Source organism: Chroicocephalus ridibundus, chromosome 2 (assembly GCF_963924245.1).
Source record: "Chroicocephalus ridibundus chromosome 2, bChrRid1.1, whole genome shotgun sequence".
In the NCBI taxonomy this organism is placed as follows: Eukaryota; Metazoa; Chordata; class Aves; order Charadriiformes; family Laridae; genus Chroicocephalus; species Chroicocephalus ridibundus.
In genome coordinates this window covers 141,498,623-141,524,541 of record NC_086285.1, presented here as the reverse complement: position 1 = coordinate 141,524,541, position 25,919 = coordinate 141,498,623, and the positions used below count along the sequence as shown (strand labels likewise).

General features: G+C 36.9%; 1 protein-coding gene across 4 annotated transcripts; it reads left to right on the top strand.

The window, feature by feature from the left end:
• Positions 1-322: 322 nt before the first annotated feature.
• Positions 323-25,919, top strand: NBN (nibrin). Of its 4 annotated transcripts, none has more exons than XM_063327165.1 (16): positions 323-555; positions 2,465-2,598; positions 3,736-3,881; positions 4,996-5,155; positions 5,600-5,703; positions 10,273-10,390; positions 10,678-10,868; positions 11,940-12,040; positions 14,234-14,375; positions 14,835-15,098; positions 15,383-15,686; positions 17,732-17,803; positions 19,242-19,397; positions 20,406-20,519; positions 21,490-21,539; positions 24,833-25,919. In XM_063327165.1, exons 1-16 carry the CDS (start codon positions 525-527, stop codon positions 24,861-24,863), a joined length of 2,118 nt encoding a protein of 705 aa, XP_063183235.1. In that variant the 5' UTR covers positions 323-524; the 3' UTR covers positions 24,864-25,919. The 4 variants fall into 4 exon arrangements, with proteins under 4 accessions (XP_063183235.1, XP_063183237.1, XP_063183238.1 ...); XM_063327168.1 differs by lacking the exon at positions 323-555 and adding an exon at positions 3,196-3,397 and having other exon boundaries at positions 2,481-2,598; positions 5,001-5,155; XM_063327166.1 differs by lacking the exon at positions 323-555 and adding an exon at positions 3,196-3,397 and having other exon boundaries at positions 2,481-2,598.

The following is a 25,919-nucleotide window of genomic DNA, read 5'->3' as shown; positions in this document are numbered from 1 at the left end:
GCCTTGGAGAGTTTTGTTTGCTGCTTTTACGCTGTCGTTACCGGCCCTGCCCCGCCTCACCCGAGCCCCTACCTGCGCCCTGCCCCGGGGCCCAGGAGCCGCGCCTCAGCTCGGCCTGGGGCTGCCAGTCCCGGACAAAGCCGTCCCCGGGGGACCAGCAGCTCCCGGGGGCTGAAGAGGCATACTGGGCCGTTGAAAGGGAGCGGAGCAGCCCCAACTGCGAACAGGTGAGAGGCCCAGGACCTCCCCGAGGCCGGGCGGGAGCGGGGGGCCGCCCCTCTCCTCCCCGCCGCGCATGCTCTGACACCCAGCCCCAGTAGCCGACGCTCTGCCTTCTTCCCCTCCCCTCCCCTTCCACCGCAGCTCCGGCCCGGGGCTCGCACAGACGCGGTAGTCCCGGTGGTGGTGGTAGCAGCAGCGAGCGAGGGGGTTCCTCTTCCCTTCCCGGCCTCTCCCCGGTTCGCCGGGGGGCGCTGAGCGAAGCCCCCCCCTCACCCCCAAGGCGCCCCTCGCCGCGCTCCGGGATGTGGAAGCTGGTGTCCGCCGCAGGAAAAGGTGAGGGGGCACCGGACCCCGCCACTCGGGCGGGCCGGGCCCGGGTACCGAGGGCCGCCGGCCTTTCGTTTCCCTGACCTGCGCCTGCGCCGAGCCCCGGGGCGGCGACCGGCGCCGGGCCTGGGGCTGCCACGCCGTGGCGGCCCCTGTGGTGGGGGAGGCGGGAACCGGCCGGAGGCGGTATTTCGGCTGCGAGCGGGCTCGTCTGTCCGTGCTCCCCGGGCAAAGCTGCGATGGCCCCGTGCGGGGAGGGGTGAGGGAAGGCCTCGTCCGCGGCTAAGCCTCCGTTTTTCCCTTGAGCATTGCAGGCCACAGCTCCTGTTAAATTTAGCGGGGCTTTACGAACCCATGTGGGATGTCTTCAAATGCTGCTGCAGCCGGTGGAGCAGGTCACAGTGCAGCTTTCAGACAGCCGAAGAGTTGGGCTCTGAGGCAGAACTCAGTCTCGGGAGTCTCTCCTTTCAGGACAGTTTTCTGTGTTGATGTTTCAAGGGCCCGGTGTTGAACTAAAGACATTATATTTGTTGGATGCAGAGATTTGAAACTAAACCACCACCGTACCTTTCTGCATCAGTTTCTTTATGCACAGGAGCTTTGATACATTGGTAACTTTGATAAGTGGTATCATGTAGTACGCAAATTTCTTCTTGGCTTAAATGTTTTCTGTATAATGAGCCAGCATCTACCCTTTTATTTCCGAATTCATTGGGAGCGGATTTTGGATGTTTGATGTAGTGGGACAGTACCTAATCCTATTGAAATGAACTGAGTTGTCTCCTACAGCCTGGAAAACTCTTGAGCAAGAGCTGAAACACAGGTGTTGTTATTGTATTCGGGATGATCATGTTTGTATTTGGAAAGTTATTTGCCTGGCGTTGATAACTAGAATTTAATCAGTAGTTATTAATGCATTTTCATCCAGAAACACTTCTGGTTCTGTTGACAAGTAGGTAACACGCATCTTTTTGTAGGTAGTCAAGCCTTTCACTGAAAAGCCACCATGTGGTCTAGATGACACATACCAAGAATGAGCTAAAGCATAGGTCAGAGACTGAACAATGGCGGCTTTCCAGTATCTGAAGGGGGCCTACAAGAAAGCTGGAGAGGGACTTTTTACAAGGGCATGTAGTGATAGAACAAGGGGTAATGGCCTCAAACTGCAAGAGGGTAGGTTTAGATTAGATATCAGGAAGAAATTTTTTGCTGTGAGGATGGTGAAGCACTGGAACAGGTTGCCCAGAGAAGCTGTGGATGCCCCATCCCTGGAAGCGTTCAAGGCCAGGCTGGATGGGGCTTTGAGCAGCCTGGTCTAGTGGGAGGTGTCCCTGCCCATGGCAGAGGGGTGGAACTAGCTGAGGAACTAGTTTAAGGTCCCTTCCAACCCAAACCAGTCTATGATTCTATAGTTGATGTTGCAGGTCTTCTTACGTTCATTAGGAGGACATTCTCCTCTGAACTGCTTAATAAGTTATGTAATTAAATTATGTTCCCTCAAAAAAGTATGTACCCTTAAAAGTTGTGTTTTGGAAAAGCTATCTTACATCGTAATATCTTTTTTTTTTTTTTTAATTCTATATGCAACATTTAATTTTCAAGAGGTAATGCAAGGGAAAAGTTAAGATGCAAACTATTAGTAAAAATATATTGTCCTTAAAAAAAAAAAAGTGTACGGTCACTTTTGTAACTGCTTTGTTTATCATAAAATGTGTCCTTTTATAATGGACAAAGCAAGGGAGAGGGGAGGAAAGAGATTTTTTGTCTGTAAATGCATAATTGTCAGCATAATAAATAATGCATGACAAAGTCAAGTTTCAAATATACTACGAACTTCTGAATGTTTCTGAAGTGCTTTGGGTATTTTGGAGTTTTTTTGTAAACTGATATTTTTCTGTCTCTTGTTTATTTTCAGGAGAGCCATATTGGCTATTAAGTGGTACAGAATATGTTGTTGGACGTAAAAACTGTGCAATTTTAATTCAGGATGATCAGTCTATCAGTCGAAGACATGCAGTTCTTAGAGTAAGTCGTCCTGAAACAACCCCGGTAAGTAGCCAGCGTTTTACTGCATTATCAGTATGCTATGTGGGTAATTCATTTTGCCATGACCATACATACTCTGATTTAACTCTCACTGGTGTTTTATGCTTGGAGTAGAACTGTTGATCATCTGCCTCTTCTTAATCTTCACTTCTCTCCCCCCCCCCCCCCCCCCCCCCCCCCCCGCCAGGGTTTCTTGTCTGTTGAGAAATTTAGTGGCATAATTCTACTGGTCCAAGCTCCCTTTTATCCCAGAGTGAAGATTCACTAGAATCTGTATTAAAATAATTATAGCAGGAAAATTATGCAATTAAATTTCATTACATAGACAAGTTTTAGGTCTTGGTTCTGGAAAGTTCTTCTGTTGTGTTACTGCAGGCTTAGTTCATGTTTCATTCCACATCATTAATTCCATATTTGCTTAGGGGACTGAAAATAAAAACGTCCCAAGGAGAATTAGCAAGCAGCAAATACTATCACTTATGTGTTGCAATGTTTAAGGACATTTTGAAGCCAGTCAGCAGGAATTTCATTTATGTAACTATATATAGAGTTTGAAATTAAATACGTAAAACTTACTTGTCCTTTTAATACTGCAAATAGTGTATAACTACGTGGCAAAATTTCATAAAAACAAGCTGACAGTTTTCTCGTTGGCTTGGAAATCATTTGCGAAATACGACAGTGTCTAACCTCTTCTCAAGATGTGCTGATGCCACCATGCCCTGCAGCTTGTGGAAGACTAGCAGTGCTCGTGGAAGGAAGTGAGGGAAGGTGACTTGGGCACCTATGCCAGGGCTGAATGGTAGGTAAAAGCATCATAATAAATCTTGGAGCCTTACTAAATAGCACTAACAGAGGCTTTGGACCAATGAATGATTGCCTTGCACAGCCTCCAAAAAGACTGTAAGAAGCACAGAAGTTCTGAAGCTAAAAATATGTATGTTTTCTCTCATTCCTTCACAGTGAAAATCAGAAGATAAATAATTAAATGTAGCCAGCCTCATTGTCCAAAGTCTTTATTTAGGATGGTATTTTGTGGGCTTTTTCTTATTTATCTACCATTTCTGTAACAGTAATCTGTTTCTGATAAAACTGTCTCATTCTGATAAACTATAGTGACTTATTTATGCTTATTTTCAGAGCCAGTCTCTTTCAGTCCCTATATTAACAGTAACAGATACATCTAAGTATGGTACCTTTGTTAATGGATCAAAACTTGATGGTGCTTCAGTGTCTTTGCAGTCTGGTGACAGAATCAACTTTGGAGTCTTTGAGAGCAAGTTTAGGTAAGTGCTTTGATTATAAAATATCAAGTAGAAAATAGCACTTTTCAAAAAGAGTATTTTAAAACATCGTACAACTCAGCAAGCGATACGTCAGTGATGAATTTTTAGAAAGCAAAGGAGATGAGTAGTATTTTGCCTGTGTTCCACACCTGCTTCTACAATAGTTTTCCATTACATATATTCATAATATAATTTGACACTAAGAGAGTAAAATTGTGCGTAGTAAAGAATTGGCATTTTAGAAGATGTTATGTCATGTACAGTGAGCATTTTCAGGCTATCTTACGCAAAGAATAAAATCCTGAAACATAAATGGTTCTAAAGAAGGGAGGAAAGTTTAGGGTAGGGAGAGAGCTTGTCTGAGCCCTTGATAGCTGTTGATAATGTAATGAGAAAAGAAATGACACAGCTGGAGAATGCTTTGTGCAGCACTAGCCATTGAATGCTTCTTGCTATGATGTACATCTGCATTCTCTTTAGTGAACCCAACTTATTAATTTTTCAAATTTAACGTGGTAGCCAGTGCTATCTGCTTGAATATATGAAGCACTCCTTGAAGTAAAGTGGCAGGTAAATACAACAAATTATATTAGATAGGACAAATTCTATTAAATTGACACTAAAGCAACTAGAAGTTGGCTTTGTTCCTTAAAACTTGACTCAATTTTGTCACTGCTGCTGGTATTATTTGATAGAAAAAAAATGGCGTTACTTGAACTTGCATTCTACAACACTTAACTTTTTTTAAATACTAATATGTTAATGTAAAAAAACATACTTTGGCCTTTGTAAGCACATACTCGAGTTCTTCTGATATTCCCTGACCTTGCAATGTTCTTGAAGCACTAATTCTATGTGATGTCTGTGAAACACCCAAAAGTCCTTAGAAATACTTCAGACATCAAGTTGAAGTGTTGTTAATTTTTCTGAATAAAAATCAGTATTTACTTTCTTCAGGAAATTTTAAAGCACGGTCTTTGCTTCAGGTAAGAGTATGGGTCTCCCGCCACCTTCCGATTTCCCTGAGACAAAACATGATAGTTAAGTCAGCTCTGTTTATCATAATGATTGTCTGAAATAACTAAAGCAATTCTCATTTACTTGTTCTTTGCAGAGTAGAATACGAACCTTTGGTTGTCTGCTCCTCATGTTTAGATGTAGCTCAGAAAACTGCTTTAAATCAAGCCATCCAGCAGCTCGGAGGCCTTGTTGTGAATGAATGGACTAAAGAGTGTACTCATCTTGTGATGGTATCAGTAAAAGTTACTGTTAAGGTATGTTGAGGTTTGGAATATTGGTGGCATTGCTTTGCAGTTTTCCCACAAATGAGAATTAAATTACACACCTGCTCAAGATTTTTCTCTACAAAGCTATGAAGTCAGCTCTCCTTTTCCAAGTTTAGAAAGAGGTGTATGTTGATGGGAGGTTGTAGGGAAAGCAAATGAAAAAAGTGAAATTTGAAGACTGTTATTGATTTATTTTTTTTATTTTTTTTTCCATCAGTTGCCTGGCACATTTTCGTAACTTTGATCAAGACAGCAATTAAAAGCTAGGCTGTTAGAAGCAAAACTATAGTTTTTCAGTAGCAAAATTCGGTATTGTTCTACTTGTTTGTGTGACGTTTTCCACATCTAAGATCTTAGAAATCTAATGTCAGTTGAACCATATTCTAGCTGAACTTTTTCCATGCAGTAAATACATATTTCCTGTCTTTTCAGACTATATGTGCTTTAATTTGTGGTCGACCAATTATAAAACCAGAGTTTTTTGTTGAATTACTCAAAGCTATTCAGTCCAGGCAACAGTTGCCAAATCATGAAAAGTAAGTATTGTGTTTTCAGTGTCACAGAATTAAACTTATGGTAGTTAGGTTATCAAATAACTGCACATTTATCTGACCATATTTGACAGAATATGTGATTTACAGTATCTTTATTTGTGGAAGGATGCTTAATATGACATACACTTTAATATTCATGCAATTTTCTTGGTCTTATCCCTAGAGTTATAAAATGAGCTCTTGGAGTTGACTGTATGCTTAGAGATGTTACTAGCTCTAAATATGACCTTGTTTTGTTGGTACGTTTAAAGCAACATTTAAACTCTTTTTGGAGTTTAAACTCTTTTGGGAGATGATACATTAAAATAAAGAAAACTTTATTTTTATAAAAAAAATTATATTAAGCTTACCTCATTATGTAGATATATTTTCCCAGTATGCAGTTAGTTACTGAGTTTACTGTAAACTTTGGTGGAAACAGAATTAGCTTCACCATTGAATTCCCTGAAATAGTAGGGGTTTTTAATTAATCTGTTAAGAGATGAAGTGAGACTGATGTGCATTGGTCCTCACTACATGAGAATAAAATACTCATTGTTTTCATGTTTAAATTAACCTAAATAGGGAATTCTTGCTTTGGAACAAATAAGTACTGCAGAATAGTCCTTTCAGTTATTTTCTCTATGTAGAAAAGTGTAAAATGATCCATTACTGTATGCGAGAATTTCATCTGAGCCGATATTGCTACTATTTTTACCTTGAAAAGGAAGACGGTTGTGTTTTGTTTTGGTGGTGGGTTTTTGTTTTGGTTTGTTTATTTTTTTGGTTTGAACATGTGACTTATGCAGGGAAATTTTCATTGTTTTTTAAAAGGTAAACTGCATGGGTACTCTTTTTTTAATTGCTTCTGTTCTTTGCATGCTTTGGAAGATACCCTGAAATGAAATATATCATGAATGGAAATTGTAAGAGTACTTGGCATTTGCAAAATAACATGTTGAACTTTTAATGTCAGTTAACAGGGAGAAAAAGTTCATTCATTCAAGACATTACAGTTTTTCTGGATGTATTATTTTAACCAGGTGGATGCTGGACACCAGACATTTGAGTTAGGGGAAGAAGGTGGTGAAGAAGAGCAGAAGTCACTGTTGGTTTTACATATGTACGGATATATGCACATACATATGTCTTAGGACATAGCAATTTATTTTCCTTAGTGGGTCTGATGATAGCCATTGGTAGAATAGTTTGAAGAACGGGGCTGGGGGGGAAAGGGGCAGCTAAACAAACCTCAGTGGTGCGCACACGGTGATGGAGGCAAAGCTGCTGAGGATTCACAATAAGCTGCATTTGCTACCTGATAAAATATATCTCGTACGATGTGATAATACCTTATTAGAACAATACAGGTGCCAATCTGGAGCAATTGGTAGAAAACAGGCTTTAGTTTCTAGATGCTTTTTACATTTGCAGGGATTTATGTAATACGTCAAATGAGTTATCTGTGAGTTTGGTTTAAAACTCATCTGGTCTTCAATTTCAGAAGAAGGGGAATCTTCATGAATTGTAACTTTTCCTTCTGCTTGCACTTCTACATTGTTTTATAAGGATGTGAGAAAACTAAACAAACTTATTTAGAGTCCTCTCTCAAATGTTGGACCTATGGTTTTCTGGCAGATTTTTATAATTTTTTTTTAAGACAGGTAGTACAAGCCATCAAAAGCTAGCAGTTGATTGTGCAATCTGGAATTTAGTTGGTCTGATGTTACCTAGGTGTAAGGCCACTGATATTATCTGTTACAGTGGCAAGTAAACGGTGGCTTGGGCTCTTGAAACCAGTGTGTGTTGTCCGTTCCTTTAATATAGAAGTGACAGTACAATTGAGCTGTGGTGCGCTCTCTAAAATAGAACAAGAGGGATATGTTTCCCATTCTTAAATATTTTTGCTAACTATTAAGACCCTCAGAGGAATTAAGCTGACTAAATGTTAGTGACACTAGCAGAATATCCATTATGTAGCTTTCAAAGAGAGACTTCTCATCAACCTAAATGAGACAGATGGTATAATATACAGGTTTATCTTTAAAATAATCACAATATTTTAAATAGGTGATATTTTTAAGATGTAGCTTGTGGGAAGATATTGAAAATTTACTTACAAGCTTGTTTGCATTCAATTTCCAAAAATACTTTTAACTTTCATAGGCCATCTCTACATTGTGTATTGTAGCTAAAGCTGATACATCTACAAGGCACTGAACAACTTGGGGCAATACTGGTTCGGATATGAAATAAAAAAGGTATATTGATGTGGTAATACAGGGTGACACTGTGAATTAAATCTTGATTACTACTGCAAATCTGATCCCCTCCAAAAAACTTAGGGAAATATAATCTTAAAGTTCAAAGAAATTAAATCTTCTTTTTGTGTATACTAAGACTTCACACTTGCTTCCTACTTGAGGCTTTTTATGGTGAAGTATAATACCCCAGTCCTCTGCTACTCTCTGTCAACCTATGGAAGGAAAAACAGTAACTGAGGATTTCACTAATGGCTGTGTAAGTGCAGCCCTGTATGAAATAACACATTTTATTACAGCAGTCCAGTGTAAATAGTTCAGGGCTTTATAAAAGGAGGAAAGTAACAGAGCCTTTAACAGAAACTCATCAAGAATCAAAATCTACTTACTGAAAGATTCAAAACAGTAGAGGGACTCTTCTGGATAATGATGTTACTGTTCAAAACTTATAGAGAGAGAGTACAAGGAGCACTTCAGAATCCTAACGTGGAAAAAGACTGTGTTGCCTTTTGAGCTTAATCAGCAATGGATAAGAGTTTCAAAGGAAAATAAAAGGTTTCTTTGAGGAGAAGATGATCCATTGAAGTTCCCTGCTGAAATTAAAAAACAGAGGTTTGAAGTGTATTTATACAGTAACTGTAGTCCAGTTCCAAAGTAATGGAGGCTGCTGTTTCCCCCTTTCTACTCATCCTTTGGTCTTTAAAGATGGTTATATCCCCTGTATTTATCTTAGGTTAATAACTGACTCTACGGTACACAGTATCAGAAGTCTTTTTGGACTGATAAGTAAAATCTGAGTTTCCCTATTTCTTACAATTAGTAGACTTTATATCTGTTTCAAGGCAACGATGTTTTTGTAAATAGACTTGAACTGTTTTTTGAAACATATCAAATACTCATTTTTCGAAACCTGATGGTTTCAGGCTGTGTAATTTCCATTGTGTATGTAAAGCTTCAGGAACTGATTATGAAGAACACAAAGGAACAATGATAATTTAAAATTAACTGTAATTATATAGTACATTTTAGCCTATCGTAATTGAATTACATATTTGGATGCAGTAGAAAATTTACATGCTTATTGTTGTGTTCAGATATAAGTATGTGAATATTCACAGTGTCTGAAGAATGTTTATGTTTACAGATGGTACGTTCTTCTCAGACACTTAAAATATTTCAGCACTTCATGGAGTATGTTTCTTGCTTAGAATCTGATCTGCATAAATTAGGAAAAAGAAATTAAAAACGTATCCATGTGTATGTATGCATACAATATATATGTAATTTATTGTGCTGTTAAACCATATTTTGGGAGTGTGTTTCAGCATCTTTTTTTTTTTTTCCCCCTGCATAGCAGTATGAGAAGGATGTATAATCAGCAGTCAGAATAAAGAGAAGTAGTTCTATGATCAGCCAAAGTGCGTATATAAACTGCTGTTTAGGTACAGACATAGTATAGTATGGTTAAAATTGACCTGTAGTTTCCCTTCTTTCTAGTATGTGCCTTCACCTTGCTCTGTCAGAACTGCTTTAGTAGTGAATGTGTGGCTCAAGAGATCTTGTAAATACTATCCTGAAATTACCAGTTAGTTGCGTATCTTAACTCTAGAGGCTTTTCATGATGTAGGCATGCCATATAGGCTCCATGGTAACTCTGGAGCTGAGATCACAGGCCATGACAAAAATGCAAACTTCAGGGTAGAATTTCACTTCTGCTTAATCTGTTCCCCAGCTGAACTCCTGGTCACTTTTCACACTGGACAAAACAGTTGAGAATCTGCAGGGTGAATCAGTTCAGTTCTCTATCCCACCTGCGAGAAAAGTGGACTTACTTTTTGTCGTATTACAAGGCTGTCATCTAGTCTGGTGGTACGCAATTTCTTGATCCGATAGAGAAGGAGTGTCTGTCCCACTTGAAGGGTAGAGGAAGCAAGATGACTAATTTTGTGTGGAGTTTTACTATTAGCTGGAGTAAATGCAGAATGAGATTGCAGTCTTGTGTGTCGATATTGTTAGTGGAGAGTGCGGATACGTGTACAACAGATGCTTTAAAATAGTTGGGTTGAATATGTTCCTAGAAGTGTTGTCCTCTTAGTTACTGAGGTAGAAAGTCTTAGTCTTCGATTAGATGTTGAGAAATTAGAGGCTCTGTTTCTTCTTAACAGTTTCTGGAAAAAATATTTATGTAAATAGTTTTAACAGAGCAATGCAGTATTGTAACTTGAGAGCTTTACTCTAAAACAGAAAAGACTATGAGTCAGTACTGATAGGTAAATCTGAATTTCGTAACTTTAATTTTCATTTCTTGCAGCTTTTATCCTCCAGTTGATGAGCCTTCCATTGGTACTGAAAAACTGGACTTAACTGAGCGTCATGAAAGGAAAAAAATATTCTGTGGAAAAACTTTTGTATTTCTAACTGCCAAGCAGGTAATCAGATTTTACATTGCAAAAATGTTGCAGGGGTAGCTAAGCACAGATTCTGTGAATTCACATTCATTCTGGGTTCATCAGGAAAGAAGGATTTCTGTGTATTTATCTTCTTACCATACAATTGCCTAAACGAGATGAAATACAGGGGGAGAAATGGAACACATCACATCTGCGTTAGTGCATCAGTGATAAGCCTTATGCTGGTAGTTCATTATGTTGATACTCCTAAACTGACTGTATTTTAAGATTTGGGTTTGGTTTTTTTATTTGCATTCTCTTTTTAGCACAAGAAACTGGGTCCAGCAGTTATTCTTGGAGGAGGGGAAGCAAAGTTGATGACGGAAGGAAGAAAAGAAACATCTTTACTAATTTCTCCTGAAGTTTGTGTTGTTGATGTGGGGTTGACAAACTCCCAGATGTCAGGATCTGACCCCACGAGAAACTGGACTGATTCCATTCTGACTGTCTTACAAAGGTGCAGCATTATTCTCTTGTACTGTGGTAGGGTAACTTCAGAATTTTTGCAGAGATTGACGTCATGGTGTTTGCATACATATTTAAGCAGTAGCATGCTTATAAAGAGGACATCTTCTTCATTGCTTGAAGTATTTAGCATAGTAACTAAGATTTCTTGAAGGAGGAAAGGAAGGACTAGGCAGTTCTGTGAGGATTTGATGGGAGGGTTGTTGGTTTTTTTTACCCCTTTCTTGGAGGATCCAATTCTACAAAATTTCATTTGAAATTACAGATAGCCAGTGGTTTTTCTTCTAGTATTTAAAAGAAGTTAAAAATTAATATATTCTAAGAATGAAAAATAGATAATCTATGTTTTTTTAATGAATATACATATTTATTTCATGGAAAACAGATGTGATGGCACCTTGAGGTCATGTGGTTCATTGCTGTCTAATTATTTGCATACGGTGTTTCTGAAGAGCAGCTTCTGTTTAATGAAAATCATTTTTTGTTTTGGTGGTGGGTTTTGTTTGAGAGGGCAGACTGCATGTTTTATAGATAATTAGGATTTTCATAAGGTCATTTTATTAAAACAATGAAAGAAAACAAAATCCCAGTCCTTAACCTAATACATAAACCTAGTTCCCCTGAGTTTTCCTGCTAAATAGAGAAAAGTGTACTCAAGCTCTACTCCTGGCTGTAGTACAGAAGAGGGGGGTGTGTGCCTAATTAATTTTAAGAAGCACTCAAATCTTTGAAGTCACTTTTTCATTGACACACACTTTTGAATCAGAGGTGGAGCACAGGTGGTTAAACGCCCAGAACTTGAGCAGGGAGAGATGCATTGTGCAGATTACTGGGACTAGACAGTGGCTACAGCAGCAGGAAATGTGGAAGTTCTTATGTATAGGACATGGGTATAATGATGGAGAATTATGCTGACACTGTATTGTGAAAAATTATAATGTAGACTGGTGTTTTTTGAAAGGAGGAATGGAACATTTTGTACTATTTGCCTGTTCATCTTGGAATCTGTATTGAGAATTTTTTTTTTTTTTTAATTTTTTTGTCTTTATTTCTATATTAACAGCAAGGATCTCAGGGCTATTCCCGAGGCAGAAATTGGATTGGCAGTTATCTTCATGTCTACGGAAAAATACTGCAACCCTCAAAAGCAGCCTCGTAACAAAGGTAATTAGAAGAAGGGTAGTAATAAGTCATCAGCAGTAAAGATAAAAAAAGCAGTATTTCTTTTTGTACACGGGCCTCAACTGTTAATGCTCAACTTCTTTTGTTCTGCAAGACCACTAAAATAGAATGACAGTGTATGAAAAATGTATATTAGCCTGAAGAGGTAATTGGTTTTTAATGGTCTTGCAATAAAAATTGCACGACTCTTAGATGTAAATAAAAAATAGCTGATCTAAAATGAGCATAAAAAGCAGACACATAGTACATTGATCTTTAAAGGAAAGGTACTTTTAAACAATCTTCTGAAGTTCGCATTTTTAGTGGCCACTAAATTAATATATATGTGGTGTTTGAATTCCATGCTATTCTATCTTTTATGAAAAGGGTGGGGTAATAGGGAGGTAAAAGAAGGATGTTAGAAATTGAGAAAATAAGAACAGAATTAATTTGTAAGGGCTTTTTGTTCCCCCCCCCCCCGCAAAAAGGAACTTGCTTTAGGAAAATTCAAGCACCCCTGACCCAGTTCAAAACCAAACATAATCTTGATGTAAGAAGTAAAAACAATGAGACATGATTGGCACATCTGCTAAAGTAATAGTTTGGGGGTGGACAGTCCAAGTCTTGTCTTGAAACTTAACTAGTAGTTGCTAATACAGTAATCTTTGAGATACAGAGGTTTTTTTGTCATGCCTCTTCCAAAATTGTTAGTCTATATATTCTTGCTATAAAATTGACGGTTATGTGTGTAATTTTAGGTTCTATTGCGTTCTACAAAGTGTTAGAGCAAATAGAAAATTCTTTAATTTTTAAAAAACAAAACAAAAACCCCATAAATTTGTTCTTATATATAGGAACATTAGTTATTCAAAAATATATTTTGAAGAGAGAAAGATACATGTGCCAGTGCTGGCAGAGGTCTAAAAAATATTTTAGTTGACTGGTATTCCTGTATGAATAACTTATATGATCTGTTGTCTATCCGGTTAGTTTAGAAAACAATGCAAAATAATTTAATTCTCAGATTAAACTTAAAGATACTGACCCTGCAGACATCTGAATAAATCGGAAATGCTGATTCTTGTTTCCAGTCTGAATGATTAAATTGTTGAAAATTAAGTTGTCGTATTGAATTGTTTAAACAGACTGTATATTGGGCTTGTAAAGGTAGCCATGTTTACAGTTTATTTGCTAAAAGGGAACAAATGTTATTGTTTGGGAGTTAAAAAAACTTTCATGTACGTGTTGCAAATAAAAGGGATTGCAAACAAGATTTCCCCCTCTGATCTTGTCTGAGAACAGCGAATAGAAACATATATTAGATGTAGTTGCTCAAGGAGGAGACCTAATTGTGTCTATAGGTTATTCCTCAGTAGGTTCCAGCGGTAGGAAAAATGAATGTATGTATGTATAAAGAATGGGCGTTCTGAAAGGATAGTACTGTCATTGTAGTCTCAATCAGAATGAGATGCAGGAAGAATGTCAAGGGCTGAGAGATGAGTAGTAATTAAAAATGTATCTAGAAGCACAGTGAGACATAAGTTAAAATAGTAACTGTTAGTATGACATAAGTATATGAAGACAAGGACAAGTAAAAGGGCAGACAATATAAAAGTTGTTGTGTATGCTCTTCTTTCTGTTTTACAAAGAAATAATGCGAGTAAGTAAACAAAGCACCAAACGAAGTAAGGGAATCCCCTGACTATGGGGATTATGAGAAATTGTCTGTAGAAGATATTCTAAGGCTTTTTAGTAGCAATTATTGGTTCTGTATTAGTAGAAATAATCCCAAATATAATAATCATGTTAGAGATCATCATAAAACAGTAAATGTAAGGAATTTTGTGCTCTGACAGTTTTGCATAAAATATATATTGCATGATTTATTAATTGCATCATGTCCCTATTAATACGTGATTTCCCATTATGCTTCATTTTTATTTAAGCAAAATTCCATGACTTAAGTCTGTAGAATAGTTAACTAAAACTGAATTCCAGAATATGGTCCTTTAGAACTGTTTCTTTAAGTTTCTTTTTTAATCAATAAATCTGCTTAATTTTTTTATTAAAGTTCCTTTAAGACCATTTTACAAAAGCTTTACCTCATCAGTTAACGATAGTGATAGCAAATAGTGATGCGAAGAATCACAGGTTTGATATTAAACTTCTAATTCTCCTCTTGTGTTGATCTTGCAGCTGTAACTAAAAGCACTCCAGCATCAGGTGCTGCAGGGCGAGCCATTTCCCAGAGTTTGGCCGTGGATGAAACCATAATGGCAACTGCTGCGGATGACAGCACAGTATATGTAGCTGATACAGAAATAGAAGAGCAGACATGGTAAAGTATTCATGGAAATAGTTTCTAAGCTAATACTTGCAAATAAAGCAATCTTTTGTGGCTTTATTTGTGGCTTTGTGACACAGAGGAACTGTGTCATTGCCGTGAACAAAGATACATAGTGTTAGAAAACGCCCTTACTAAATTGCTGTCACTTGTCTGCAGTGACATAATTTCTGCTTTTGAGTGGTAGATAACAGAAAACATCACATAGGACGACTTAATGACTCTTTCAGATAAAAGTGATTTGACTGTCTTAACTATTACAAATTTTCAAGCCATTTCACAATTATAAAAATACGTTTATCATAGCAGATTTTAGTTTGTTTTTAGCACACCTATATTGTTATAAGTACGTTGAAAGTACAGGTACAGCTTTTTTAAAAAAGTGGTATTCTACAGTGTATCTCTGGTAACTTCTTGTGCATTCACTTAATATTTTTTTTCTGTCTAATGTAGTATGGAGATAGAGAATACTCCCCAGATGGAAGGACAAAGGAAAATGTCTGTTCAGGATAGAATTGCTGTTCAGAAAAACCCTACCACAAGCGGCAGTGTAAATGCGGGAACATCAGGATCTAGAGTGAACAGAACATCTGGGTTTAGTCAAAAGAGTCATCCTATCTCGCCATCTAAAATTTCAGAAGCTGGTAAACCTAGTGAGTGTGCTTCACGTCACCAGTCTAACTCAATTACAAATTACTTCCAGGTAGCTAGAAAAAGGTATGTTGAAATGTTCTTGACGTTACTTCCCTTATTGTTATGTTGGTGCTGTTTCTGGAAAATAATTTTAACTCAAGGGATGTACATTTAATTCAAAACGTACTTAAAAAGGTAATTTTTAGATCAGCTTCCTAGAATGGCAAGCTTTTCCTCAAGGGTACTTACGTTCAAATTTCACAATGCAGTCACTAAAACCCCAGGAAGCTGTAATCTTGCGTATGCAGCTAGCCATATTAAAAAATGCTTTTGTAATTTATTTCTTTTGTAATTGCTTTCTGTCTAAGGGAAAGAGCTGAAGAAGGAGAAGAAACATCTGTGTCCAAACTAGCAAAAGTGGAGGAAAGGTCATCGCCTGTTTCCAAGTGCACTGAAAAGCCTGCGCTGAAGAGAAAGGAGTTAGATGATTTATCTGAAGATACAGAGGCACTAGAAATTGTGTTTGGAAGCAGAGACCTAGACTGGGAAGATCAAATGGCAGATCATGACCAGGAAACTCAAGGAAACGCACGAAAAAAAAGATGTTTGGAAGCCAAAGAAAGCAGGATTCAAGAAGTAAATGTAAAGCAGAGAGAGGAGAATAAAATATTGGTAAGTTATAGTCTTCTCGTGTACCTAATCTTGAAATTTACAACTGTGTTGGAAGGATGCAGATAGCTCCTTTAAGGATGAGGCTGCCTGTATACAGAAAGGGGCTTTGTAAATTTTGTTTGCTTAAACCTCTCAAATCACTCTGAACTAAAAATTGTAATGGTATATCTATTACATGTGAACATTGCAATGTTACCTATCTCAATGTCTTTTTGATTCTTCAGGAAATTATTTCTTTGTGAATTGAAAGCTAATTGTATTCTGAATGTTTTCCTCTGTCTGCTTGAAGTACTGTAGGTAGAACAGCAGAATATATCACTGGTCCGAGAAAAACTTCTCATGTTGCATGGTGTGTGAATTATAACATTGATATTTATACTTAAATAATAATTATATTATCTTTATGTCATGAATTTTCTGGAGAAATCTTTAGTTGACCTCTTCTGTTGAATGCCAAGAGTAGTGTCCAACATCTTTCAAGTCAGAATCTCTAGACGTTACATGAAAGATTATTAAAATTCCTGTATGAGGCAATTCAAATCACTGATGTCCTCATAGGGGAGGAAAGAAAACCCAAAACCAACAAAACCAAAAAAAAAAAACCAACAACAAGCAAACAAAAAGACAAAACCAAACCACTGCTCGTGGTCAGTTTTCTTGATTATTTCTGTGGTTTTGAGAATGATGCAATTTTCTAAGAGAAATGAAGAAAACAATGGATTTTGAGTTTACAGTAGCCACTCATTGAAAAAAAAAAAAAAAGGCAGTTTTGCAGAGGAAAACAGTGTTGAGAGCTCTAGCAAAGTAGGCTCTTAACTATGCAGAGGGGAATAGGAGAGAGAAGGAACAGGTTTAATTTTTGTTTATTTAAAAAAATATATTTATATTAAAGCTTACTTTCCGGTCAATTCTTATACAGTGTTAAGTGCTGTAATAATGAAGTTTGAATGTGTGATTGAGTAACTGGAATTGGCAAGATACCTTGGATCAGATGAGACTTAGTAATTATCTGTGCATCCTTAGCTCAGACCAGCGTTAACACTCTTGTCTTGATATTTTGCTGGAGCTTGCTTCTGACAAAGCGTGAATTTTGAACTTCATTGTGATGCTATTTTTTTGTGTTAATAACAGGCAAATTAGCAAGTCTAATAATTGTAGAGAATCTTTATTTCTTGCTTTTTATACTGTCAGAGAGGAGGTACTTTCGGTCGGGTCTGACTAAAATGGCTGCTTGTAATAGTCTTTTGAATTTTGTTATGACCTGGGAAGTTTTTCTAGTCTAACTTCTTGTCAGGGTCATGAAGGAAAACACATTCGTATATATAATTAAACTATTATCAGATGCACACTTGAAGATTTTTGCTGACAAAAAGTCTTCTAATAGTTTAATAATGACCTATTTTATTCACGTAAATTATATTTTCAGTGGCATAGGAAGGAGATTTCATGTTAAAGCTTCACAGGCATATTTATGTTACCTATTTTCTTTAAGTGTAGATGCACCTTGTGTACCTGGCAAGACAGAGAATGTGAGCGGGTGACTCAAAATCTACAGGGTGTATAAAGCTGATCTAATTTTTTTCAAACACTGAAAATAACTTATGAAAAGCAAATCTGGTTTTAAACTATGAGAGGAAAGCAACCTGCAGAATACTTTCCTATCCTAGTAATGCACACATGTACATTTAACATATGAAGTTGAAAATGCTACTTTTTCTATTCAAGAGCTTTTACAGTATTTTCCAGAACCTGGCAGGACTTTGAAGATTGTACACATGGACAAATCCCCCTACTGGTGTAAGGGGGGGGGGAAGTGAGAAAATAACAGTGATTTTTTTTTTTTTGTAATAGAAAAATCCCCAACAATTATTACAGTGTACATGAGATCATAAAAATTTAAATGTACAGTGCAGTTTCTTCTCTGTCTAAATGTATATATTGATTTGAAAATGCTTATTCTCCTGTAAAGAACAGCAGTCAATTTTATGTAATTAAATCTGTATTTAATTTCAGTGTTACATTTTAAATAATTTTTCTTTGAATAGGAAGAAGAGGAACTCGGATCAGTTCTAACTTCAGAAGTGAAAAGTGAGATCAAGCAGGAGTTGCCAGTCTTGGTAAGAGGTTTGAACAGCAAACTTTGAGAAGCATTAAGAACACATGTCAAAATTTTGCTTTTAAGACCGTAGTATTTGGATTCAGTGTAAAGGAGGTTCTGAAGATTGTACTGCTTAAAATAATAATTTGTAAACTTGAAGACTACAGTCCAGCTTATTAACTGTGAAAAGACAGAGCAAACTGTAGTTTTGTAATAGGCATTTGGATGGATACTTAAGATGACTGGAACTACAGCAACCTGATGTAATTGTAGTAACCCTTCAATGCAGTTAATACTTGCGCTGATGGTTTTCTTACTTTACTGCTTAAAGACCAGACAAGAACGTAATCCCTTCGTTTGCTCTAAGGAGATCACAAGTAGAATGGGAGAGAATGGACCATTGAGAAAACAGATGTAACATACACTGACTAAGAGTAAACAGAGTGCTGACTTCGTTACGGATGAGATGAAGGAAGGAGGGAGGGGAGAATTGCTGGGAATGGCAGTGAGGCAGAGGAAAAGGAGACTAGGCTGAATGAAATTGAAAGGGAAGGATTCTGTAGAGGTAAAGGATAGTGCAGCCAGACAGCAGTGGGCAGGATAAAACCTTTCCACAGACGTACAGAAAACAGTCCAAAAAGAGGGAACGCTGGGCGGATATACCAAAGTGCAGGGTCAGCTGAGGTCACTGGACTTCTAATTTATACTTTGCTATAAAGCAGCTGTACTGCATCTGGGCTGAAGCTGTTCATGAATGTAGTTTAATGTTACTTGTGAACTTGTCCTGGACCCAGAATTCACTTTTTTAATTCACATAGGTCTATCCCCAAGCAGCAAAGTGTGCATGCAATTTACGTGGCATATGAGCATTCTCATATACCAGAAAAAGTTGCTTCATTGATCAGATCCAGTTTACAGCCCTAAAGTTGGCCTAAATGGTAAATTTAGGCTAGAATTGAGCTGAAGACATACAACTTTGTCTTCCATGGAGTTAGCTGGAGTTTCCATTAGACTAAGCATACTTCATTAAATTAGTCCAGGTAAGAAGCAAGGTGGAGAGAGCAAAGAAGTAATTCTTATATATTAGCTAAACCTAAAAAAACAAAAACAAAAAAAAAACTTACTTGAAGTTTTATCTTGAAGTAAAATCCTAGTGAAATGAGGTACACTGACTTCAGTATTATTACTGCAGTTCTTAATGATCCTGTCTTTTCAACAGATATAAATACGAAAGAAATGAATTTACTGAGCTCCCAGCTCTCTTGGTAGTATACGAGGAGGCTGAGAAGTACATCCATCTTCTTAGCTTCTAGTACTGCTGCTGCTTCCCCTTGTAACCCTAACTTTTGCCTCAGCTGTATTCATGATAGTTTCTTTCTCTAAAGTTTATACTGTTAGCTATGCTTTATGTCTGTTTATACGCTTGAAGTGCTCCTTCCTTTTTCTTCCCACATAAGAACCGCAATGAACTGCAAGATGACTCCAGCAATCTTCCTAGTAGACTTCTGTTGACTGAGTTTAGATCATTGGTTGTCAGCCATCCAGGACAGAACAGTCAGCTTGCTGGAAATACCAGCTATGGAGGAAAGAAAAATTTCAAGACCTTCAAAAAGGTTCGTGTGTATTTGAAATGGTCACAAGATGGCACTATTTAAAAATACTAAAAAGTATTGCCTTAAGATTGTAGAAACATGTCATGAAAGATTATTTTTTTAAGTTGATAGTAACTACAGAAAAACAATTTTAATACCATATTGTACTGTTAACCAACGTTTTTCCAATTGACTGAAGAAGTACCTGGCTGACAAAGGCTTACCTTATGCTAGATTATTTAGATACTTGTACTCTCTATTCCAAGCTGTTATTTGGAGTAAGTGGTTAAGTGATGCCTACCATAATTTCTGGTTGTACCTCCAAAAGCTAGCGATTTGACTTCTCCAGAGACCTACTTATAAAGCATATGCTGATTCAGAATCTTGCATTTTATCTAATAAATCTTGGATTTCTCAGTAGAACTAAATCTGGTATTTCACAAAAGTAAGATCATTGCTTGCTTGGGTCCTGAAGATAATTTTAAGAAAATTCTTAGTGTTCTTCAGCTCATACTAAAAAAAAAAAAAAAAAAAAAAAGGTATAGGATTAACTAGAAATGCATTGATGCATTTCAGTAAAATTAAAATATTAGGTAGAGAGTGTGAGTCATATAATGCAACTTCCAGCTTCCTGGGAGTATGCTCTCATTTTTAGATAACACTTTAAATTTCTGATAGTATTTTCTTTTCCACCATTTTGTAAAAGATACTTATGCATTCTGATGATAAAATCGATTCTATCAGTAAAAACCAGTTTACAATGTTTTCAAACTCTATTTACCATACTATCAGATTTATTTAGCATACATAACTTGTCAGCTTTTTTTGTTTGTTTGTTTCTTTAGGAAAAAGGAGTTAATAGCTTTCTGTATGTGCTTTTTTCACTTCAGTGTCTTTTAAATATCATCTCTAACGAATGTTATTCAAAGGAAGACTGACTGACTTTCTTCTGTGATATATGAATAGACTCTCATTTACTTGCGGTGTGCTTGCCTTGTATTGTAATTATAAGAATTTATTGTCTGGCAGGTAACTTATCCAGGGGCAGGACAACTTCCATACATTATTGGAGGATCAGATTTGATTGCTCACCATGCTAAAAAGAATTCAGAGCTAGAAGACTGGTTAAGGCAAGAAATGGAGGTAAGGAATTATTTCTTGAGGATGATCAAACAAACTTGATTTACGTAAGTGGTCATACCAACCTATGGTCATTACTGAAATACTTCAGAATTTTATTTTTGAAATAAAACCTCAGCCAATTAGCTGTCCACACATGCTCATAGGAGCACAGGCATCAGGAAAGTTACTGGAAGTCAGAGGTCAGTGGTAAGGCTTATCTTTTTGCTGATTATTTGAATTGATTTTACATGCAACATTCATATAATCAGAAATATTGATTTAAAGCAAAATCAATAACCTAAAAGAGAATTATTTTGCTAATTAAAAAAAAGATCAGTGTTATGGAAACTTGAGACTTCTAAAAAAGTGACGGGTGAGCTAGGAGGAACTTCTATATGGTTAATTATGTTCAAATAGTTATACAGTACAGTTGATATTCTGCTCTTGAACAGAACAGAAAATTCCTGAGTAAAATTTTGTTGGAGTATACTGAAGAGATATAGTAAGAATAAATTTAATATTTTTTTTATTGTAAAAATCTTCACCTTTGTATATACAAGTTGTAAAAAATATTCTGTTTTCTCACAGCAGTTCTCTAGCACTTTCATTTTCCTGTATACAGATCCCATTACAGCAACAGTTCTCAATTATCTCCCTTTTTTTGTAATCCCTTGGTATAGATAATGCTAATTAAAATTCCCTTTATGCACCAATAATCAGATAAAAATTTTCCTGTTTCTGTAATGATGCTAAAAAACCCCCAAAAACGTATTTCTGACCAAAACTAGTATCTTGCACAAACTTATCCATTCCATTAGTTGGTAGCAGTAGCCAAACTTGAGTAGTGAAATGTGTTATCTAATGTGAATATGCACTGAATGGAGTACTTACAGAAAACTTAATTCTTTAGGAAAAACTGTGTTCGTGCAGGAATGTATTGTTTATTAGCTTCATCCTTAACATCAAATACTGAATGAACTTACTTTTTCAGGAACAGAACCGACATGCAAGAGAAGAATCACTTGCTGATGATCTCTTTAGGTAAGAGTTTTATGTTTGTACTTAGAAAATGTGTAGTTTTTGCATCGCATCTTTTTTTGGACTAATTCCAATTTTGTGAAAGACTACTTTGATTATTCTTGTCAAAATTCCATGTATTCCCATGTATGGAATATACCCAAAATGACTCAATAACTTCTCTTGTTTCTTTTATGCCTTAAACTTATTCAGTTTCGTTCAGATTTGCTGCAATTTTTGAATTGGAACATTCTCATACAAAAAAATGTTGCTATTTCCTGGCTCATATGCACAAGCTTGGTTGTTCACAAAGGCTGGAAGAGATTCTGGGCTGAGGCTTTCCACAATTAGTGTTTGCTAGAGCCTAATGAATTGTTTTGATCTTACAATTAAGTCAGTCATCTGAACTGCAAAGAAAAAGGGATGGTGTCTGGCACTTTTTCATTGTGGCCATGGCATTTACCTGTCCCTGAGTGCTGAGTCATTTGAGGAAGCTAAATCATCAGAATACTAGTTCTGTGAAAAAGTGATTGGCAGGACTGCTTTCTGTTTTGTTTTTTTTTTTTTTTTTTTTGATCTTTGAAGTAATGATTCCCAGAATTCAAAACAAAAATAACAGTTAAAAAAAAAAAACCCACTAAGTAAATCCTTTAGTAAGGCCCCTCTGCGTTACTTATCTTTGAGGCTTAAGCTACTTTCAGACGCATTCACGATGAAGGAGCTCCTACTTTTTTTTTCCACTTGTTAGAAACTCTGTCAATGCCTCACCATCTTTCCAGTTTTCAGACTGTGGAGAGGAGGTGTTTTTACACCAGTCATTCTCTGCTCTTGACAGTGTAGTAGAGTCCTGAATTCTGTCCTAATCGGTGCTTATGTCACAGGAGTTTGAGAGATTTATTTGGTAGGTTCACCTTGGCTGTTTGCCATTGCTTTTTTTGCCATAATTATTACATTTGCCTCTAAAACAGTCTGTTTCATCAGTTTTCTTTCAGTGACCCTCACTTCAGTTGTCTACCACTTTCCCTAATCTCTCTCTTGAAAGAGAGAATCATCCTGTTGATTTCCTGTCCAGTTACTTTAAACTTTAATCCTAATTTAATGATTTATAACCACTTTCTAATTTAAAAAAAGTTCTAAACCAAGCTTTCTACTTTATCCAGTTTTTACATCTGCAATGCAGCCTTTAAATATATGTCAGTTATGAAGACATCTATAAAAAACGGTGCAGCTTGATTGCTGTGCTGGAATCTTATTTGGTTAAAAATATCTTGATCAATTTTAGCCTTTCAGCAGCAGTGGAAAGTTAGATAATTTGCATGCATTCATGCTTAGAAAAGTCTTTACCTCAGTTTATTTAGGTTAGTTTTACTTACAGAAGTTTCAACAGTCAAAAATATTAAAACACACAATTTAATGTTCGGCAGTTTGTAACCTACTTCTAATTTTGTCCCTAATCCTGAGTAAAAGTACTTGGCTTAATGCTGATGTTAACAGCTGAGACTTCCCATGGAAATGGCATTTGACGATGCCTTTAGAGAGTCCTGCAGTATTATTCCAAGGTAAAGATAAGCTAGAAAGAAAAGCTGTGCCCTCAACTGCTGCTGAGTACGTACTGAGATAGAGGAGGAAGGGAAGGCATATCATACTCTCTGCCGAGACTGCAGATAAATGGGTTATATTCAGTAACGGCCCTTTGTATCCTTCGCTCCCTGTGCCCAGCAAGGTCTTTTGTTTCTTTGTGCATTCACTCACAGTAGTGGAATCTCTGTAGTTATTTTTCCATTTCAGGCCACAGGCACTGTTACAGTTTCCTTTCTCTGATAATGTTGTTTGATTTCTTTCTGTCTGGAAAACATCATCCAGGCTTCATTTAACATGGAAAATGGCTGGAGGTGAGGTGGGGGAGACTACATAAAAAAAAAAAAACCGTTCATGGCTGTCACAGGCAGGCTTGAAGCTCTTGGTGTCCTGATGGCAGGTTTCCATCATGTATCATCCCCTTCTACTACCTGCTTATCCTCCACCCTATCCTTTCCTCCCACTGCCTTCAGAATAGGATTTGGTGTCCAGGACATACTTAAATGTTAGAACTGATGTGTTTCAATGCTATAGCAGTAAATTCAAAGAAATGCTTTTAATATAAGGTCTCATTTTCTTTAGCAAAGATTTCATTGTTTTCTTAGTTTTTATGTGAAGAAACAAGCAACCACTGTTTGACTTCTCACCTGCCATCCATTTGGCTAAGACTAAAAGTTGTGCATTTAAATAGAAAAATGGGTATGGTGAAGAAGGATGTTCTTGTCCAAATCTCTATCAAAGAAAGATGATACTGCATCTCGACCTGTGTGAGAGCCATTCAGAAAATCCTACTGCAGTAGCAGCTCGCTCTGTAATCAACAGTTAATAATGGAGCATTTCTTTCAAAGGGTACACATCTCATTTTTTACCAGGAGTCTGAGATGTATACCAACAGCAGTGACTTCGAATACCTTTCTAGTTATGTGGTGATGTAATTTGACTCACAAGTGGTCACATTTTCCTGACTAAGCCAAAAAAAAAAAAGTCTTGATGAATGAGAGCAGAATTAGTGGAAGTAAAACTGCCTGATCATTCAGTTGTGTCCGTAAGTTATTCATGCATGAAACACAACAGAATTTCAAAGAAGCGACATGGGATTTTTGGGAGATGAAGCACAAATGGAGAGAAGGAGAAGGCCAAGTGGTAGCAGTGTTGAGCAGAGGCAATCTGTAAGCATATTGCAGTAAATCAAGTAACCATTTAGGGTATCCAGAAAGTAGATGTAAATTACTAAAAATGAATCAGAAGCTGTGTAAAGAGGGAGGTAAGGCAAGGAACTGCTTTGTGGGGGAGTAGGAAGCAGCAGAAGGGTTTTGTCTGAATGAGCTGTGGCCAGATGTTGTACACTGCTGTGAATATATAGTACCTCTTTCCCCTCCTTCCCTTTTATTTGTTGGTTTTGTTTTTTTTTTTCTTTTTTCAGTAAGGAATTTAATTTTGGGACACTAAAGGCTTGGAGAAACTTGCTCATGTATCAGATCTAAAAATTTTTAAGTAGCTAGGAAGTCAGTGAAAATTCTAGTAAAGGTTATCCCTAGTTCATGCACAGGTTCCAGCGTACGTGTCTTTCAGGCAAATTGTAGCAAATCTAGTTAATTATAGAAGTGCAGTCGGGGAAAGGGCTGAACGCTGACCAATCCCTTGTTATGAATATATAATAAAACTATTTACATCACATTGTTAACTTTGAATATCATTAAACTTTACTTATTTGTGACAAATCTTCTTTTTTGTTGCAGATATGATCCTAATGTGAAAAGGAGAAGATAAATTGTGACCTGAATTTACAGTTATTCTCTAGGAAAAATCTGCTTTCTGTTTCTTAGGTTTGCTGGTTACAGCGTGAAATCTATTATTGTAAGACTTGTTTTTAAGTCTTGCTTTTATTAAAGAAAAAGAAATGTTTCTTTCACTGCTTGGTAATTACAGATTGCGCTTTTTCAACACCTTCACGTTATTTGCTTTATATTAATGCTCAGTAAAATACCATAGATACTTAGGAAATCCGTTTTAGGCTCTTTATTTCTAATGTTTGCTTGTCATTACTAGCTGGGGGGGGAGGAAGTTATCATCAGGCTTTTTTCTTTTCAGAAAGGCTCTGTTAATTAGATTTTTTTTTATATTGTCAATTTTGTCTTGAGGTGGAGGTTTTTGAAGACTTCATAAATAAGTTAGACAAAACTTCAAATTTGTATCTGAGTAAACAAGAAGTATGCAATATTGATAAGGTCAGTCTTTTTCCTGTTTTTGAAGCTGGTGACATCAAATTATTTTTAGCCAGCCACTAATTTTGTGCGACAGCAGATTTGAAACAAATGTAAACTCAGTGATTTTTGTCCTATTATGTCTTCACGTCTTCAATATTTGCTTGAACAGCCTACAGTTATACTAGAAACACTGTTATGAACTCTGTAAAAGATACCAAAAAACTTTGCAGCAGGAACAAGCATTTTAATTTTAGTTTCTTGGGAAGGAAGAGAGACAAGTGCAGGTTCTTTCTCTGCGTATTTCTTTTCCTTTGCAAATAGAAGAGAACTGTGCACGGCTGTTTAAGAACAAAACACTTATACAGAAAGCCCAAAAACTGCATGATGAAAACCGTCAGATTATGAGAGTCTGTGTACTTTCCTGTAGTATTAAATGAGAAATAACCCTGTACATTCCTCAGAAGTGTAAATTCCGATATAATGTCGTCTTGTATTCTGTAATTGTTTTTATTTGTAATGAGACTCAACTTAGAGGGGGAGAAGGCTGAATTTGATAGCTTCTGGGAGTCAAGTGTGTATGTGTGGAAACCCATGCCCCCAAAATAAGACTTAAAAAAAA